Source organism: Cyrtonyx montezumae, unplaced genomic scaffold (assembly GCF_038088225.1).
Source record: "Cyrtonyx montezumae isolate F1298 unplaced genomic scaffold, pur_monq_1.0 scaffold_32, whole genome shotgun sequence".
Taxonomy (NCBI): Eukaryota; Metazoa; Chordata; class Aves; order Galliformes; family Odontophoridae; genus Cyrtonyx; species Cyrtonyx montezumae.
In genome coordinates this window covers 6,762,949-6,783,924 of record NW_027072037.1, presented here as the reverse complement: position 1 = coordinate 6,783,924, position 20,976 = coordinate 6,762,949, and the positions used below count along the sequence as shown (strand labels likewise).

The 20,976-nt window shown below is 41.1% G+C and overlaps 1 protein-coding gene across 1 annotated transcript in view; it reads right to left on the bottom strand.

The window, feature by feature from the left end:
* Positions 1-16,306, bottom strand: part of DPP6 (dipeptidyl peptidase like 6) — a 381,910-nt gene extending 365,604 nt beyond the window's left edge. Inside the window, exon 1 of the mRNA XM_065744804.1 lies at positions 16,106-16,306. Coding sequence (XP_065600876.1) covers positions 16,106-16,306 — 201 coding nt within the window. The remainder of the gene's footprint in view (positions 1-16,105) is intronic.
* Between the last annotated feature and the right edge of the window lie 4,670 nt (positions 16,307-20,976).

The following is a 20,976-nucleotide window of genomic DNA, read 5'->3' as shown; positions in this document are numbered from 1 at the left end:
ACGTACTCTTGATGTGAGACAAGCTCTTCCCTTGGGAAGGCATGGCCCTGGGGAGGCGCTGATTTAGAGCTACTCTGTGTTTCATGGCATGTGAAATTCCAGCTCAAATAACCGTGGAAATCCTGAGTGTTTGACATATATTAGCACTTTCAAGCAGTATAAGCTGTACAGCTTGCTCTTTGTTTACTGTCTTGAGAAGTACAAAAAAAGCAGGAGTTCTAGGGCTTCACAGTTCATACATTTTGTTGGGTGAATCACTTCTGTTGCGATGTCTTTTGGCCCGAGGCTTATAAAAACCATCAAGAATAGAAAGTACAAGTAAGATTAAAGGGTATAATAAGAATGCTACATCTTCACAGCAGAGTAGAAACAACATTAGGTAGTTTTTATTGCATAGCCAAAATCTTCTCGAAAAACTGTCCTTTAAAAGCTTTAAAAAGCTTCTGAAAAAAATAAGTGGCATACAACAATAGAAGTCAGCTATCTAATTCCTGGCCCTTCCGTTTGTTGACTTATCAAAAAAATCATAGAATGGTTGGGGTTGGCAGGGATCTTAGAGATGATCTTGTTCCAATCCCCCTACTATGGGCAAGGACACTTCTCACTAAACCAGGTTGCTCAAAGCCCATCTATCCTGGCCTTGGACACCTCCAGGGAGGGGTGATCCATAGCCTTACTCACATGTAGCATGCTTTCCTTTTGCTGCTAGGATGAAACAACTGGAGATAACTCATTCCCACAACACTCCCACTGTCCTGAGCACCCAAACCACTTCTTCACCTTACAGAAAGCTGTTATCTGCATCCCCAGCCTCTAAATGCATGGATACAGCATCACCACCTCTCCCTCTTAGTCACTTCAGAAAGTACTGCTTCTGCTGTTTCCCTCCTGCGTGGCTCAGAAAGGGAGCAGGCCCTTATCTTCCATCAGTGAGAGAATAATTGGCAATAAATTTGTTGTGTTAGAGTTGACTTGTTACACTAAATATCTTCACACTTACGCCTCTTATTCAAAGAAGTGGCTATATTCATTTTAAACAAGTCTACATCATAGGTCAAGTTTAAAAAACACTCAGGGCCAGATGCAATGAAGGTCGGGTTGCTTATAAGTCAGGCACTGTTATTCCTACATCATCAACATTCTGAGCCCCCTGTGACCTTGAGAAAATATCAGCACAGGGGTAAGAAGCAAATGGGAATAGTCTGGTGTGTGTGGTATCATTTGATGCCCATTTTTTAGACCTACCAGCTGCTGAGGAACAGAACCCTACACCTGAGAGCTATTCCCACTGAGCCACATGACATGCTTGCTTCCCCTCAGTTTCCTTTCCAACTCACTTCTCTCTCCTATATTCACCAAGGTCAAGACAAAGGAGAGCCCTATAGGGACTTGTGCCTTCATTACTGAGATAGACAAAGTCACTATAGATTACCACGCAAAGGACTCTGGTACACTGTGCAGAAAAGCTAGAGCAAAGCACTTTGGAGGAACAAGAACATACACGTTTACAACAAAAACAATGAGAGAAAGATAACCACTCAATTTGATTTGCCCACGCAGATCATCTGCAACTAAAAGCTGTAGACAGTGCAGTGACAGAACTTTTAACAACTCTTCTCTTGAAGAGGAAAAATGTTTGGCTTGCAGAAGAGGTAGCTAGAGGTCCATAAAAATACCTGATTCAGGGTCTCTTTAACAAAGCTTGACCAAGTAACCTTAAAAATGTGTTTGAAGGATGAAATCAGGGCTGGATAACACATTTTACTGCAATATTTTTGTCATGTTGTGGATGTATAACATACAGCCCTGCAGAAAATTATTCTAATATTTAGCCTGCATTATTAAAACTGAAGTTCCTGTCACCCCAAAAGAGGAAAGGGTATCTCCACTGGTTCCATGGAAAAAGGCAGTAGATTTGGTTGTGAGAGGATAGTGTGGGTCTTTTTGTTTTTTTTTTGGGGGGGGGGTTTTGCTTCCAAAAGCAAGCATAGAATCTTATAAAAATAGTTATTGAAATCCATCTTAAAGTCATATATAACGTATCTTTGCCTAGTCTTACTGGAAGGCTCTTCCAATACTTCAATGCTTAAGATCATAGAAATCTCATAATTTCCAGTCTAAACAAATTTATGGCAGATTACAGCCATCTGTTCTTATTCCAACCCTATCCTTCATCTTAAAAAATACTGTACTTTCCCCCTGGCAAAGGGCCCATTGACCTCAATAAATGAGAAGCAGTGATTATTGAAGCTGAGCAAGAAAAATGCTGGGAATGCTTTAGTCTGACAATGAAGGTTTCCCCTAGATAGATATCCCAGGGATGGAGAACTTCTTTACTTTCACCGTTGTGAAAGTGGAGAGACAAAGTCATAGAATATTCTTACCTCCTGCTTTAATAAGGGGATCCTTTAATTAATAACAAGTAAAAATAACAAAAAACCCAGTGACTCTTTGCTTCTTAGCAAGCACAGTCAATTGCACTTAGGTTCTTTGAGGATTATGTCCACTGCCATAAGGAATAAACTTTGGGCCATATCTTTCTGAAGTGCTGCAATATCCATTGGAAACAAAAACAAAGTAAGCATTAACTATGGCAGCATTCATTAAGTTTCTTTCAGAAGGTTTAGAAACATCAATAGCCAAATTCTCAGCCAGGAATAAACAATTCAACTAAAAGTATTGGCCATTTTTCTTCACTGTATCGTAGCAATTTTGAGCATAGAAGCAGATATTAAAAGGCTGAGTTTCCAGAAATACAGTAGCCCATACACACTTGAATAATCCTCTGCTTGTTACTCATGAAAGCAATGGAAGTAACAACATTGTCTCTTTGGAAAGTCATGGGCAGCTTGCATGAAAGGGGCAAGAAGGGAAGAGGAAAGGCAGTCCCTAATCCCAACATTTATTTTGCAATGAGTCCATCCATCATTCCTCTTCTGTTTGCAGAAATGCCTTGAACAGAACAGAATGGTCCTGCAACGGTTCATCACTCACAAGCATTTGATGAAAGTGGATTCAGTTTTTGGTTTATGGTACAGCATGCTAGAGGAGATGAGTTTTCTGGATGAGATACAGACAGTACATGTATAACTGATCTACTTTTTTCTTTTCCAGTGCTGTCCAAGGCACTGGGGTAAAGAAAAACAGAGAATGGGCTGCTGTCAAAATCAGCCACACAGCTCTCATTGTTTCTGAGAGAGACTTTGATACTTCTAACAGTTCATCCATACGGCATTGTGGCAAACTGAGAAAACCTCTGTTACACATGTGCTATCATTTGTTAAGTTACTTTAAACATAAAGCTTTGTATTTCACTATTCTTCCCTGCAGTTCATATCTATCCCAGCAATCTCACAATCCAACAATGCTCAGCAACCCTTTCATAAAGGCACCCAAAGCCTGCTGATGGAGTCATCTCACAGAAGCCTTGCTAATAATGTACATTCAGAATGCTTTTAATCATGTTGTGGAGTTGTTCTCATCCGTTGTACTCTAGTGGATCACAGAGGAATTCTGCAGCTGGTCACCAATCAAAACCAGGTGAAAGGAATGCGGAACACTACTTTCAAATTAAAGTACAGCTTTTGGGGTTGGACTGGCACAATCTGTCTTTTGCTAAAGAGAAGCCTTTTGTGAAATTTACAGAGTAAATTCAAACCTCTGATTCACTCTGCTGCTCTCTGCATTCCAAACTAAGTTGCGCAGTTAAAAAGCTGACTATGGCATTCTCACATATCTTTCCACTCCACTTGTGTTGTGCTAGTTGCCAAAAGCCCAGTTTCAGAAGAGCTTCAGCTTAACACAGACAGGAACACAATTATAACTCAAGAGATTTCACATACAGATTTTACAGGGTGTGATTAAACTGGTTTTAACCTTGCACTTAACCATCTGTTTTTCTCTCTGATGCCATGGGAAATTTCTTTCTTGCTTCTGTGAAGAGGAGAAAGCCATACAGAGCTGGACAACCTGGTGTCCGTGAAAGATTGTTGTACTTCATAATCCAACTAGAGATAGGACGACTGATTTTCTCCCCTCTTCCTCTTCCCTAAAAGAAGACTTACCCTTCCACCTGGAGAGGAACAGCTTATTGGGAAGCAGATAATTTACTATGACTGAATTCTGATAACATAATAATACTCATAGAAATAATCCTTCTGGCCACACTTACACAACCTCTGAGTTTGTGTCCTGTGAATGTGCTCAGCAACTTTCCTTAAATAACATTCACGGGAAGAGAATTTCAACCCATACTGAGCTCAAATGCTTATAGACAGCTAACGTGTCAGTGATGCTTTTTGTAAGTTTTCTCACCAGAAACCTGATCCAATTACATGCCATGAACTCCATCCTTGAAAATCAACATTGATAGACCTAGACAAAGTCTACCAGAATGACTGAATACAAGAGAAAGGGGTACAAAAGATGCACTCTTCAATTACTGCTGAGCAGCCATACGTAATGGTGATGGATCAGTAAAGATGAAGACACAGTCCGAGATGACACGTGTCTGCAATCACATCACAAAATGCAGACTGCTCTGCATGGTGATAGCATGGGAAGCTCCCATTCATATGGGAAGGTCTGAGGAAATAAGGAGATTCTGTTTGCATCCTTTCCAATTGTATGTGTCAACCACATGCCAAAAACGCACACTTCCGCACAACCCTGTAGTAACAAGCACTACTAATGTAGGTAAAAGCTATACTAAAAAGAGACATATTCTGATGTAGAAAGAAAATGGAGAGTGTTTTATAAGTGCTACATTATGCTTCTGATGTATTATTTGCTATGCAAATGTTTCATAATGAAAATTATGAGATTGCAGCTATAACACTATGTAACAGGTCACTAATTAAATTCTTACAGAATACCTTCTTAAAGAAAAAGATCTGCAAAAGGAAATAGTATGAGAACTATACATAACTAGCTTATGTCAGATATAACAATACAAAATATTTGGTGTATTCTAAATACAAAACCAAATAACAAAAAAAAGTTGAAGTTATCATAGAAGAAAAACATGGGAACAATAGCTTCTAATGTTTTATCTCCGGGGATATCAGAATAAATCATTAATGGTAGGATAAGGGTGGGAAAGATATTTCAGAAAAAAAGCGTACATGACAAAGAAACCTATTCTCCCAGGCTAGGGAGAGCCTGCTCTCCTGCCTGGAGCCAGTTCCTAGATTAGGCTAAATAAGAGCAAAGGGAAAATATGGAATATTTTGTCTCAGACAAAATTATTTATGTATTATATATAAAATATATTTACATATATATATATGTAAATACATATATATCACAAAAATAGTTTTAAGTAAAATTTCTGTTTTCCGCTGTAAGGTTAACAGGATGAATAATTTCAAATAGTACTGTAGCTGAGCTTCTTACAGATGGTATAGTCAGAAAGACTATTGTGATGAAAAAAGACAATCAAAATAAAAGAAAATGCTCACCCATATACTAGGCTCATAGTAGGAAACTCCAGAGGAGCAGTCTCCAGAAACAGAGCCTTCCCCAGTGGGGGTCAGCCCTTAAATGGGGTCTGGGAGAGGTGGAGCCAGACTCCACCCCTTCTGGTCACACAGGTGCATTGCCTTCACCTGTGCTCCCATGGCTGACTCAGTGCTCACCTCAGATGATCATCCATACAAGACAGTTCCAAGACCAGAGCTGGAATCCAGATCTGTGCATCATGGCTTTCCTTATTCTCCTTTCCCTCCATTGTCCCTTGTCTAGTTTTCATCCTTTTGCTGTTTTCTCTTGCTTTTGGAGTCTTCCCCACTGTTTCCCCCAGTGGGGAATTAAACAGAGGACACTGCCTGAAAATTCACGTTCAGACTCTTCATCAGTGTACAACTGCTGTATCTGCTTTTGGGCAAGTGTTTATCTCAGAAAAGTTGTGAAATGCTAAAGCAGATGGAATAGCCCAGATAGCACACACAAGATTCAGAATCTTGAACAAGAGGAATAAAGAAATTTGAGAGATGGCAACTATAAATAACTTGATTTTACCCATCTTCCATATTTTTTTTTCTGAGCAGCCTTTCCCACCATCCCGTGGACATGACTTTTAACCCAGACAACCATTCTATCTATCAAGAGCATAACGTGCACATTGATACTCCCCCAGGGCTAACCTTGTCACTTCATCACATTAGCTTACATTTCCATCTCTGACATGTTTTCCTTCAACCAACAACTGCTTTCTTTTATATGACACATAGCAGTTTAGCAGCCAAAGCACAATAGTATAACTGCTCATCCAGTATCATGTATCTTCTTATTATCTGCTACATTATCCTTATCTAATTGCATGCACTTTGGCTCAATCTGACATTTTCAAAACTACAGATGCTTATTAGCTTTTCTTAGCTAAAAGAAAAATATGCATTATAGCGATTATCAGCTGCTGGCACTGCTTGTGAAACATTATAAAGAGAGAGACCTGTAGCCCACCATAAACAAGCAAAATCAGGCCTGGACTATTTATTAGCAATGCTCCCACAAATGTTGCCACTGTCAGAATTAATGATCACACTGCTAATTTTTAATAATCTCGTGTTACTATGGGTTCTTTTCAGCCCAAGGCTTTAGGCCAGAAGCAGAAATTATTTAATTCTATACTACCACAATGAAGACAAGAATGAAGTCACAACCTTGATTTCTTCATGGTATCCAACAGATGCAGATCCTTCCCCACAGGGATGAATAACTAGCTGAAATTCATTCAGCAGGCAGACCTAGGAATAGCAAGATCTCCTTCACAGCTATTTCAATGATCTAACCACAAATCCATGCCACCTCAAACAGAAAGTTTAGGAATGTACCCAGAAATCAGTGAAATCTACTCCCTAAACAAGCCTCTTCCAAGTGTGAACTCAAACACAGAGTGTAAACAAGGCAAGCAAAATAGATTGTGTTCCTCTGATCCAAAACATTGCTTATGTCAATCCTTATTAATTAAGTCTTGTTTGCAATGAATCACTGTATGTGTTTTGACAAGTGCTGTTTGTGCTGCAGTTCACAGAAGAAGGAAGCAGCTGCTTCAGCATGCCCACTTTATTAGAGACACCATTGTGAAACACTGCAGTAACTCCAGCGTTTTCTGCAGATGTCTCCTCAGTATCTGGAATTACACATGCTAAAACAAAATAAAATAAAATCATATAAAACAAAGAGATTATCTGTGTCAATAAACCACTTGCATTCTTTATGCCTAACAGCAAGACTAGTCAAAGTGGAAATCTTTGGCTCACTATAAACTACTTACGTATCTATAGCAACAGCATTGTTGATTTCTACAGCAATTGTATCAACAATGTGATAGATGTTCAGCCTTTTAAATATTACCTTTCTTTGTCCAGCATCTAAAAGGAACAGAAAAAAACAAAACTGAAGACAAATCATATTTCATATAGATTACCCAGAAACGTGAGGAAGGATTTAGCAATAAATGACAAAAAAAAAAAAAAAAAAAAAAAGGATTCTACAGTCACATGAAACATAATCCCATGAACAATCTGTGCAAATCTCAGAGCTGTGTATGCAATAAACTTAGGTCAATCACTTCCTTATGCAAGGGGTCAAGCACTATTTAAAGCAGATCCCAATATCCTCTTTCCTCTCTGCTCAAGGCTCCTCATGTTCCCCTGGAATATGAGATAACTTAACTCGCTTGCCCCAGGAGGAGTGCAGGAGAGACAAGCAGCAAATGAGACTTGCACTTTGCAGTGCCAGAGGGCAGGTCCACTGCAAAGCAGTTAGAAAGGAGCCATCTGAGCTTGTGCTGGGGGGATCATACTTAGGCGCCAGGACAGAGAGATAAAGTTGCCAGCAGACACCTGATAGATAGGGAAGAAGAACTGGAGCACAGCTTCATGGCAGTTCAAGCAAAACTGAGTTCTTTTTCTGTGATGATGAATGGGCTGGGGTAGAGGAGAGAGGAAATGCTGAGCTATGCTTGCAGCTTCTGTTGCTGTTAAGGCACTGGGGAGACTTGCAAGCAAGTGGGAAGAGAAGAGCTGTGAACACTAGAGCCACATCCCATACCATCCTTCTAAAAAGTAGCTTTCGGATTGCTTGTCTACCCTAGAACAGATACCAATGTCTGTTTTGCTACTGACAATGGTCCATTCTATTCTTTCTCTGGAAGCTGGTATTAGAGAAATAGGTCTTTTTTTTTTTTTTTTTTAACTCCACAGTAGCAAGAGGCACTGCAGAACACTTGAGTTTCCCTCTACAGTTCTACATGGCTGGGCTCTGCAAGCCACTGGTTATACCCTTGAGAAGGGCACACAAGCAGTAACAGGCCTCCTGCTGCTGCCCAGATGCTGGGCATTATTACCTCTCTGCCAGAACAGGAAGAAAGCAGCAGGCACAGGGATCCTGCATAAACCTGCTGCTGGCTCCACTCACCAAGTGTCTTCAGATGTACAGCTTGGAGACTGCAATAACATCCTAATTGCTCAGTCACTGTGTGTTTCGTTTCTCCTCTGACTAAAATACTATAGCTACTTTCTTTAATAGAGAATTGGAGCTAGTTTCAATGAACAATAAGGAACACATACATACTTCTGTCATAAACACCTTAAAATCAATGACTGTGGCATAACTTGAACTAAAGTTACTAAGCATTTCCCACTGCAGCTTTCCCATTTCATGTGTCTCTGCATGTGCAAGATAGCAAGCTTGGAAAGAAATATGCATTTGATTTTGAGGTCGCATCAGCTGGAGCTGATCATCTCTACAAATACAGAAGGAACACCCTCAGCCCCACCCAAATATTATATAATGAAAGTATTAAGATATTCCTATCCTTCCTTCTGGATGCTTTAAATCTTCTTTCTGTCAAAGAAAACATCTAAAACCTAGAGCAGCTAGAGGAAAACGTTAGAGATATGAAATGTCACATGAAAACTCCTAATGACGGCTAGACACAAAACAGACTTAGAAATGCAGAACTTTACACTTAGTGTTACAGCTGTAAGAACATCTTTCGTGAAAACTGGAACTACTTCTGTTCTTAAATGCCCCGTAGCCCAGAGCCAGGAACTGCAATGGCTCATGGGGCTGAGCCACAGCAAGCTGTCACTGCTATTGAGCTGAGATGCACCATCTCTGAGGCAATGTGTCAACTCATTCTCAGACTTTCCATCTGCAAAATGAAGATAATAACGTTAAATCCAGTTTTAAAAGGCACGGAGACAACACCTAGTGGAATAGTCTACGTAGTAGCAGAGCTATACAAACAAACACCCTGTTTAGAGGAAAATAATTTACACTACGCAAGTGCTAAGCAATTCAAAATGGAAATCTGTTGAAATTTCTCAGCAGAGATTCAGAATATTGGCCTTTTTCACACTATGACATATACTTGATTGCTCTTGCTTTAACTGATTACTTGCAACACGTACAAGTATCTCCTTCCTCTCCTCTCTGCTTGGATCTACTTACCAAGTTACTTGAAACTTAAAAACCATGTTAATTCTTGCTGTCAACTTTGGTAAGACATTCAAATGCTATTTTAACAAAGCAAAGTATGAAAGATCTCTAGCCTAAAGTGCTAAAGAGATTAGAAGTAAACACTGAATGGAGGAAATGAAGGTTTCTAAATGCTCTGCAGGTGGAAAAGTTGTGAAAAGCTCACGCAAAACCACAGCCTATTCATCCTACGAAACACCTCATTGGGATTGTATCACTCCACTCTCCATCTGTTCCATTCTATTTTGTTCTGTGTTGAAAAATGTGTATGTGTACCACGTCCATGTCAGACTTACTCTTATTCTCAATTTTAGGTATATATTGGCAGAAAATGCAATGGAACAATAGATCTCTTCAGATAGTCTTGTGCACAGATTCAAAATATGGTTTAACATAACTCTTATTCACTGCATCTCATCACTACCAAACACATGAAAGCACTTATAACATAATGAACACAAACAACAATTTTGAAGATAAGTAAGAACCTGATATAATAAGTACTTAAGTAACTAAGTAAGAATTAGATTCCAGTAACTGTATTTGGACTTCATCACGAAACACTTTTAAAAGAAACAGGATTTACAGCCCTATATAATCTACACGTACTGTGGGTAATGTCCACAGAATCACAGCTGAATATGAATGCTTTGGGAAAAGGCTGTTTTTCATTTTATTTTAGGAGAAAAAGAGGCAAACATTTTGCTAGGAAAAAAGAAAAAAAAAGAAGATTTGTTTCTCCCTTCTTTCCCCTACACTTGTATCTGGGACCATTCAAAGCCATTGCTATATCATTTTGTTTCTGAGCTTTGAAAACAAGCATTGCTCCCTGAGGGTGAAAGAGAGAGCTGCTAATTTTTCAGCAACTCAGTCAAACCTAAAGAAACCAATGAGGAATTTAAAATAACTCTCACGTGTAGGTATGACTATGTAAGGAAATGGTTGGTTGCTCTCACACTACAAAAGCAAAGAGATGCTAATAGCTCTACGGGAACAATGGAATCAAGAGACACTGCCACCCCTTGGTCACGAAGTGAGAATGCACATACATCACTGCAATGTCCTGGTAATTGTCCCACTAGTGAGGCAAAAATCCCAGTAAAGTCAATTGAAGTTACTGAATATTCAAGGAAGAATCATTTAAAAGATCACAAGCATAAAAGTATTACCCCCTCATGAATTTAAATGTTTTCATTTAAAGGAACAAAATCTTCTGACTTCCAAGGAACATTTTCAAAACTGAATGAACACCCTGAGAACTACAACTTTTCTTGACTTTTCTGAAAACAAAACCTACAAAGGAATGGAGAGCAGCACACATTTTTGGTTCCTTTCACCTCATATCTTGGAAAGCCCTTTGGAAAAACACACAAGCTGCTCTGACTTTGAGCTCAGTGTCTTCATTCCATGCTTCATTCCATGCAACTTCTACCAACTCAAGAGAAAAATAATGTGAGCTATATGTACTCTAAATGAGGCATCCCAACTTATTGCACAGTTCACTATCAGACAGATGATTCAACCTGCTTATGCAATTATTCACAAATACTTAAAAATACATTCTCTCTGACAGTTTTCAGTGCATGCATCATCTTTGCCATCATGGCTAATAAAGCTAGCCCTAATTGAAAACTAAAACTCTAATTGAAAACTAGTAACAAACATTCTAAGATGGATTAATTATAAATATAGCTAACCTGAATAATATAAAAATCATATCACCTCCAAATCAGTATCCATTACTAATGACTGAAAATATACGACAAGACTTCATGCAAATTAAAAAACACAAACAAACAAGCATATACATAGACAATCTCTAAGGCTTGTGATAATTTCTCTCTGGGAGAGTAGGTTCTAATTTTTATTAATTTCAAAAACGAGCTTATAAAATGTCAATAGGGCCTAATTCCATTTCCTTTGAAAAGACAAGTCTTGGCCCTTTAAATCTTAGCAGCTGCTCGGTAATAGAGTTTAGCATTAAAAAAAATAAACAAAAACAAGAAGAGGCAGAAGAAGAGGCTCTCCCAGACTTGAACAACAGTGGTTTCTGTAAATAAACACAGTAGCTCACATGTGTAGACAAGACTTATGGTTACCTTTCAGACTATTTTAGCATAATGGTATGATTCCTGCAGTCCAGTCAAACTTTCCATTAAATCAAATCTCTAATCTCATTTTCTCTCTGGGAAAATACAAAAATGCCTGTTGTCTGCTACTCAGTTCTCAGACGTTCTGGAACACTGTCCTTGACATATATTTTCAGAAAGCAATACCTCTTCATATTAGACAAATAATGAATGGAAAATTAACACTTTCAATTACATGCATCAGCAAGACTGACATACCAAGTTACATTTTTTTACACTAATAGCTGCAATATTTACTCTCTCAGGCTCATTCTATTAACAACTGATATTTGATATACTTAATCCTTAATTTATGCTAGCATGAAATGAAGTTTTACTGAAGCATTTCAAAATTATCACTGTTTATACCTGAACGGAAAAAATTCTCAATGTGAATTAGTCTGAATAACCAATCTGAAAATTAGTAAAGTGTAATATATAATTAAATGTAGTTTTAAGCAAATGCAAGAAATTAAGAATTATTCAAGGCTGAGTAATGGAAAGAATATTCACGCTAATATTTTGTGCAATAAGTATAGCTGTTTTTATTTATGGCTTAATCTTCCATTAAACCCAGTAGAAGTTTTGGATATGTAATGTAAGAACGCAGCATATGGGTCTTTATATAGAACAGTTTTATGTTCCAGAGAAGAGTTTCATATTTTTAATACATAACTTATCATACAAAATTTAATTTAAAAAGAACTTTCGTGATCATCATTTTACACTCAGCACCCTATAAAGTAGATCAATATGTTGTATGCGAGAAAAGTGCTGAATTTCATACGTACTTGATTAATGCATTGTTATCATCCCAATAATTAAAAGGAGCAGAGTTATATACAATCAGCATGATACATCTTACTCAGCACCTCCTGGCAGTTGCCTGCAAAAATTAAACTCATTAATCACTGTGTTGCCAAAGAAGAATAAGCTTGGGAAAAAAAAATGAAAAAGCTCTATTTTATTGGAACAAAATCTCAAGTCAACTGCTAGGATAAAATCCCTTCCACAATATAATGTGGAACACATTATGCTAATCAATGTAAAAGGAGAATAACATTACCAAAATTCTTAATATTCTGTTACTACACCACCGTAGTCGCTTTTACATAGTCTTCAGAGATATTCCTCGTGCCTTAATGAAGGTAGTGAAAAAGTAATTCTATAGCTAAAGAAAATAAGAATATCATCATAATTCTGTATACTAGTGTTGCAATAGTTAACTTCAGTATCAGTACTGCCACAAAGTCAACTGGGAAGTGATTTTTTTTGGTGGTGGTTTTTGCTTGTTTGATTGTGGGGAGTTATTCACTCAGGACCTGTAAAGTTCACCACTGATACCACTGGTTTTCAAATCAGACCAATATTTAACCTTTTAAAAGTACAATTCTTAACACAGGTTTTGTTTGTACTTTAGGTCCACTATATATTTTCTCTCACATACCTACTACAATTTGAAATATTCTAAGACATAGTGAAAATACTAAGGAATGCTGTGACTTCTGACTTCTTATACTTTCATATTACAAAAACTAAGTTCTCATGTTTGGCCTAATAATGGCTGTAAAGTGAAGCAAGCAGCTGTCATATTGCAACTACCTTACATATATATATTTAACTTATATCTTGTCATTGTATACATATTATTATGATTATATATATAATTATTATTGCTTCCTCTTTAACTTCATGTAGGTTTTTTCTAGTATTTTTCTAGCAGAAGTAGACAAAATGCTTACTAACAATACTATGGGCTTCAAAGGCAAGATTCTGTTTCATACTGCATTAAAGTTTGTGTCGATACTTAAAAATAGAGTACCAAAAGCAGCACACCCATTTCAGTGTGGAAATTTGTCATCAGTAACACATAAAACAATCTCAGTCATCTTCTGATTATTAATCACATGACAATGTTAGAAACAGAATAGTCTAGTTTTCTGGTTTGCTTTGGTATTTTCAAGTGTGGCCAAATAACAAAACTTTCTGTACTTTAAGCTGAGTTTTGGTACTAAAACAATCTTGAAGGATGAAAGGCAATGTGAATGTACCATTATTATTTTTGCATAAAACTGAAATCTGAACTTTGATCACCTTAGAAAGAAATCTCCAATACCATCGTGTTAAACCCTCTCCCGTGATAAGCAACAGCACATTCTCCTGGTACTAAGTGACTGCCCTCTTTTCACTTCTCCCACAGTCCTTCCACGGTACATGCCTCGCATTTCCCTTCGCCTTGGGGATTTCATGTTACGCATTACATTAGTGGTCTTCAGGAGAAGCGGAGAATCCTGCCTGCTGACATCGGATGCGGGAGAGAAACCCTTCTCTCTGCCGCGACCTTGCATGTGGCAGCCGCAGCAGCTTCAGCACCGAGGACAGCTCCCTGGCCCTGGACGGGCCGAGATTGGCACTACGGGACAGCTCCGTCGACTGCTACTCCATTTGGGCTCAGTTCAGCACGGAGGAGAGCCCCAGCGTTTTCTGTCCCCTTTCCTGCCCCTGTTCTCCCTCGAGAAGTCCTGTTCCTGAAGCACACGCTAAGGCCATGTCCACTTGCTTTGTCCCCTCTGCATCCTTCCGACCCCAAAATAACACCCAGGCATAGGCTGCCCGGTTTCTGCTGGACAGGAGTATCTCTGAACTGCCCAACCTGAACATTCTCATACATGACACTCCCTTTAAACATAATCCACAAGAGTTTCCCACGTCTGTTTGCAAGTCACCCCAAAGCTGTTTCTGGTCATCTCGTTTCATGGCAGGAAACTCCAAGGCAAGCATCTATCCCACTACAGATCATATTACACAACAGTGCCCTCCACTAACCTCCAAACCCCGAGGAAAAAAAAAAAAAATAAGAGAGGAAAAAAAAAAGAAAAGCAACTCCCTATTTAGTCTTGTAGTAGCTTAATACCATTGTTCTAAATATTATCTGGGAGCTTGTCAGCACAAATCGCACATGCTAAACTGCATCCTTTCCTTCACGGCACAGCGCTTCTGGTGATCAGAGAAGCGGCTCCAGACATCTGCCGTCTCCCAACTCAGGAAAGCAAAATTAAAACAGCCAAATAATGAGGAAAATGTGTCTGAGCCCAGCCCCGGTGGAGGCACTCAGCTGGCTCACAGCGACACCTAGAGCCCAGCCCGTCGCTGGGTTGGGCCCCGCATCTCCCACCTCACCGGGAAGGGGCCACAGAGAGATGGCTGGACCCTTACACCGAGATGGATTTAATGCAGGCAGGGCCGTGGAGCAGAAGTGCCAAAACTGTCGCCGGTTTGTGACTCACAAGGAAAAGTTAATTCGTTTTCCTATTACTGTCAGTGCTATCAGAGCAGCAATCACACCGGGGTGGTTAAGGCCAATTTGTCTTCTCACTGGTAAAAGTGCACTTGCTCCTCAGAGTGCTTAAGTTTCAATGAAGGGGTGGGAAAGTGGTCAGAGACTTAATGAACAGACCATGGAAGTTTCCATGCAAGCACAGTTCTTTCCTCCGAGTGAGCCAGGAGTGTTACCTCAATCTGAGGCAGTGCCTTTCCTGGGAACGCTCAGAGAGACAGGGCTCAACCCTGCCACGGCGTCCCACTCATGCAAAAAGGATCTGTAACTGACGCAATTATTCCCAACTAAGGACATGTGAAACCCCTTTCGTGTGCTTCCATAGTGGTAAAACACCCCAAACATTTTCTGCAAACCTATCACCACATGAGCTGCACCAGCTTCGGGGAGCCAACCGGAGCGACCGAGGGCCAGCATTTCCCCTCTCCTTAAATCCTCTTTTCCTCCAGGAGAGAATTAGGCACAATCGACCCGAGCTAGTTTAACTCCATCAGGCACAGCAGCAGCCTGGATGAATCAGTCGTTACTAAGGTGATATGCAGATGCACCCTTTGAAGTCTTTGCTCTCAAGGCAGCCCGGGAGAGGAAAGTGAGCGGCTGAAGTTTGCTTCTTCCCAAGGGGGCTCACCTGGAGGCAGTGGGGAGGGAAAGGGGAGAGCTCCAGGGACGGCCACGAAAGGGTTAAAAAGTTTCCCTGTGGCGATGCTGCTGGAGGCGGGGGGTAGGCTGATGGAAAAGGAGGGAGGGAAGGAGGAACGAGGTAAAGACTTCTGTCCTGGGAGAGTGATGAAGGGTAAAAAATGGAATAACAAATTAAAAAAAATAACGGAAAAAAGGAAAGAAGGAAAGCATCATCTCACTGGGAAGGGGACGGCTGGAACTTGCTCTTGCTGTTTTCAGATCCTCTGACCTCGTGGCCCCTAGCCCTGCTCCGTGCAAGGAAAGGGGGAGCGGGGGCAGCACGGGGAGGGCGAGCCCTGCTCTGCTCCAGTCCCGTCCCGTTCCATCCCCGGCACTTCGGGGGAAGAAGAGAAGCACAAAGACCCGCTTGGGAGAGAGGACACCTCAGCAAACCTAAAGGGGTACACACTCACACACCCGATGGGGACACCCGAAACCGAACGGAGCTGACCGCGAGCGACTTGGCGCTTACATCCTCCTCCTCGCAGTCACTTCGCGGCTGGTACTGGAAGCGGGGCCGGCTGCCTTCCTGTTGCAATGGACGCGGGGTCTTCCCGGCAGAGCCGTCCTCCTCGCTGCACTGGGCGCCCAGGAGGTGACTGGCTTCGGGGGGGACGGGGAAGGAGCGGGAGGTGTTGATCTTCCCGCTGAAGCGTTGGTACAGTGAAGCCATGAAGTCAATCCGAGGGAAGCGAGGGGGAGGGAGGGAAAGAGAGCCGCTTCTCCCTCTTTCTCTTCTTTTCCCCCTCCTCTCTTCCTTTTTGGCTACAGCATGCTACACGCGGGGGAGGCTCAGTCCCACATCAGTGGCAGAGACAGCGAGGGCTCCTCCTCGGCGCCCGGAGAGATCTGGGGGGAAACCGGGAGCGCCGGGGTGGGGGGGGAAGAGGAGAGAAAAGAATAACAAAACGCAGTCGAGCCGAAACACCACAGGCCACGGGAATGCCGCACCATCCAGTGTTAGGAAAAAAAGAAAGAAAAGAAATTAAAAAAAGAAAAAGAAAAAAAAAATCAAAACACTCCAAGAAGACGTAACCCCGATAATGGCGCCTGAGTGGATCAGCGTTAAATATGCTTTGGGGGTGTGCGTGTGTGTTTGCAAAAGGAGGGAAAAAAAAAACCCACGGGAGGAGGGGGTGGAGGGGGGGTTGGCTCTATGGCTGGCTGTCAGCGGCTCCCCGGGCTCAGGCGGAGGAGCAGTCGCCTCCGAGGTCGCATACCAACAGTGTGCAAAGCGAGAGGCAGAGTGACAGCGTGTGCGAGACGGAGTGGAAGAGGCTGGGAAGCCTCATTCAAAGCACGTTGCTCTTCTGGGGAGGGAGGGCAGTTCTACGGTCCGCTCCTTTTCGGCACCTGCTTTTTATTCTTCCTCTTTTTTTTTATTTTTTATTTTTTTTTCCATTCCCGGGGAAACAACTTGAAAAAAAAAAAAAAGGAAGAAAACAATAACAACAACAACCAAAAACGCAACAGACACACCTGATGGTGAGGGAAAAGGAAAGGTGGGGAGGGAAAAGGGTGGGGAGGAGGGACCGGCAGCCGATCGCGGGGAAAGGGGCAGGGGAAAGGAGGACGAAGCCGCGCCGCTGCCCTGCCCGGGTCCGCCCCAAAGCCGTGCCCATAGGTCTCCGCCACCTGTCCCTTCGTCCCCTCTTTCTCCTTCCCTCCCCTCTGCACGGTGATGGGGAAAGGGGAGTGCTGGTTTTTGGACGCTGTTATCGTCTCTTTTTAGAAAAATAAATAAAAATAAAAATCCGGTCTATCTCGTTTCCTACTATTTTTGTATTAATTCATTTATTTTTTGCTGCATTAAAACGTGCTTCAGCGCCCCTCAGTGGATATCTGCCCAAAGTGGCTCTCGGTAGGAGCGGCCCGAGATAAACAAGCTGTCCCGGCACCGGGGACAGGGCTGGGTTGGGCTGGGACCGGGACTGGGAGGGGGTCCGTCCGCATCACCTCCTGGCCCCATCGCTATCCCTTTTGCCTCGGGCCATGCACACTCTGGGCGGAGAGCAGCGGCCGCTCATCAACACTCCCGCTGGAGAAAATGGGCATGGGCTCAGCTGGGCAGCGGGGAGGGGCAGGGGGTGCTCAGCCGCTCCTCTCGTGCTGCACAGGGACACAGGGGTCTATCCCTGTTGCTCCAGCACTTGGTTCCGGGGTTTCCATAGCAACAGATGCTTAGGTTGAAAGGAAAGTTGGAAGCGTCAGAGTTACTGTCCCCTCTTCTTTTCCCATAGCAAAATCTTCCCCTCTGACTTCTGGGTTTGCCAGCGATAATCCCTTCCTCTTACGGGAAGCACACTAAGCATAAGCTAGATCTTGCCCATTCCCATCCAGAGACTTGACATGAAGATTTCACACACTTGATTATACTTTAGCAAGAGGACTGGATGGGCTGAGATGTCTCTAACACTATTCTTACTTAAAGTTTTAGCTGCTAAGAAAATACCATCTTTGAAATACTCAATTTTGACCATCTTAAAATAATTTAAATACAACCAAGTAGATCATATGTGCAATATTCTAAAGTGTAGCCGCCCTCTTCCCCCCCCCCCCCCCCCCCAATGATTTCAACAACTGTCTGATCAAAAATCTCCTTACATCTAAATGGTTTCATCTGCTGCTTTTTATTTGTGTCTTCAAAGTCAGGGATGAAAAGTCTTAACATTTAGATGAAAAGAGAACCTTATCTCATCGAGAGAGAAAACACAAACAAATGCTCTGTCTCCTTTCCTATGGAACTTGAAAGGAGAAATCATTTTGATCTTCAGAACTGAGATCCTGACATTTAATTAAAAAATGAGATGAACGCACAATGCTCTGAAGGTCTAGCTTCTATGTCATAGCAACATGCATCACAACAGAGGTAACTTTCCACTTGGCCCCCTCTTAAGTTATGTTTCTGCCACAAACTGACTGCACTCTATCAAAAATACAGACAGTTATTTCCACTAAATTCCATCTGGAACTGCATTAAAAGTGGTTTTATGACTGTTTGGGACTGGTGACAGCTAACTGAGAAAACACACAGAGGAATAAGAAAAACAAATTAAAAGAAATAATGCATTTTTAACTTTAAGGAAAACTAGGCCACAAAGGAATAATCAACTTAAGCCACAAGAAGGCAAGACTAAACCGCAAGGCAGAAAAACACAGAAGATTGAATGTCTGAATTAAAAGATCTCAAAGAAAGCACACAAAGAAAATAAAACATTCTGCTGGAACCATAAATGATCGGTTCAGTTCCAAATGCACCCTGCTTGTACTTTCAATTCCTAAGATTCAAGACCATAATTCATAATCAGGTTTGTCTGGTCATGCATACACATATTGTGCACGTATGTGCATACACAACTCATGGAAAAATTGTATTAAGGGAACATAAAACTGCAATGTCAAATACTTTAAAAACTCAGTGAAAAACAACCATCCAAATGGTCCTCATCCACCAAAAGTCCTGATCATGCAGCTTCAGGATATGATTCATTTGCCCTGACATAAATAATCACAGCTATTTAAAGACCTTCCTGATTCCAGTTCTCTTCTCCATGACAGACCGCGGATAGAAGAAGCAAAGTCACGGCATGATAAAGTTCCTGTTGGGAACTGCATCCCACATTTCTGTAGCCCTCCCACAGTAAGAGTGACCCTGTGCAGAAGAGCCAAGTGAGCAGCGAGATGCAGAAGTATCTTGAATAACCAACCCCCTGCAACGGGACCCGCCAGAACCAGTCTGTCAGAGACATTATTGAAAGCAGGAGGATTAATCTGAGTCATAAGGGATTGGATGATTTCATTAGGGACTCTGGAACCTGCCTGTGCACAAGCTATCTCAGGATATAGCTTGTCCCCTATGAGCATGTATTGTGGTATCTGTCCACCTCTTAGAGGAAGACACAGCCCAGCACTCCTGAGTCACAGCACTGTGCTGGAAACCCTCTGCTCTGCTTTCAATTCCATGGTTAATTTGCTGTTCACCTGTGCACAACCTGCAGCTCAGAGTCCTCTACTATGCCCTGGTTATGTGACCAGACATTATCATACAGTGTGAGTACCAGCAAAGCATGGCAAACAGGATGATGCCAAAAAGAAAACAAGCACAACGCAGAAGCACAGTGACAAGATGGTAAATGGCAATCAGCTGTCACTATACTTACATACGGTATATATTTATATACAGTGTTTTCCTTACAACAAAAGGTGAGATTTGAGCATAAAGCAACTTGCATAGTGGAACAAATGTAAGGAGATGAAATAATTCAGAAATGCAAATGTAAGATTCAGGTCTTTAAACAAGCATCTTATACATAAGAAAATTCTTTCCTTAACGCATTCAGATAGATTGAAATCTGTTTCCAAGATAGAGATCAAGGCATTTCAAAACCAGCAGTGTTCTCAAGAGCCTCTTAGTTGTATATTTAATTCAGTATCCAAAGTTCTGCAAGGTGGTTTCATTCCTAACTAGTGACATTTCCATCAAAATAAAGTGCATTAGCTTAAGATACTTTCCTGGCAGTGGCGAAGTAACTGTTCCACTGACATTTCTAAAGCACACAGATAAAAATGACACTTTGATTTTCCATCTTGCACAAATAAACAGCATCCCCACATTTGAGCAATGTTATCGTAGCACTTTCGAACACAGGTCAAACCCAAACCCTTCTTCCTTTAAAACCAGACATTAAAGATTTCTTTTTTGGACAAGACATCTCAGAATGGCACTGGCAAAGAAGCAATGCAGCAATCCATCTCTTGGATATAAATCTGTTAAATGTCTGTCAGGGAATTCAGGGTTTGTGAGCAGTTATTCATGTTCCATTCTTCTGTTTTGACTAAGCAATTTATGTTTGCTTAAACTCTGAACTTGCCATTTAAATAATAGCAAATTTGCTGCACGTAGAGCTAAGCAAATTTCTGGCCTTCATGGTAGGAGAAATGTGAGCAGCTGTCCATTATTAACAGAAATTAATTTTTCCAATAGTTTAAAGTGCAGTTTTATTATTTGAAATATGAGATTATCCTTTTCCAATTAACTTTTAAAGGAAGGTTAGAAGGTTCTGCTTATGTTTTCATATCACTCCAGAAAGCTGCAAATTATTATTTGTTCTTAATATGACCACAGTTATTAGTACATTTAATAGGTATTTATTAATACAAGTGTAACATCCCTCTGATTATGTTTCTCTTATAATAGCAACTTTCCAGGCACTACAGAAGCAGCATTTTAACACCTATTACTAATGTTAGCCAAGATAAACACTTCCACTCCCTGAATCTCTACTGGCCCCAGGCTCATGCCAGCTATACTTCTGCTGTCTGTTGTCATCTAAAAGCCAACAG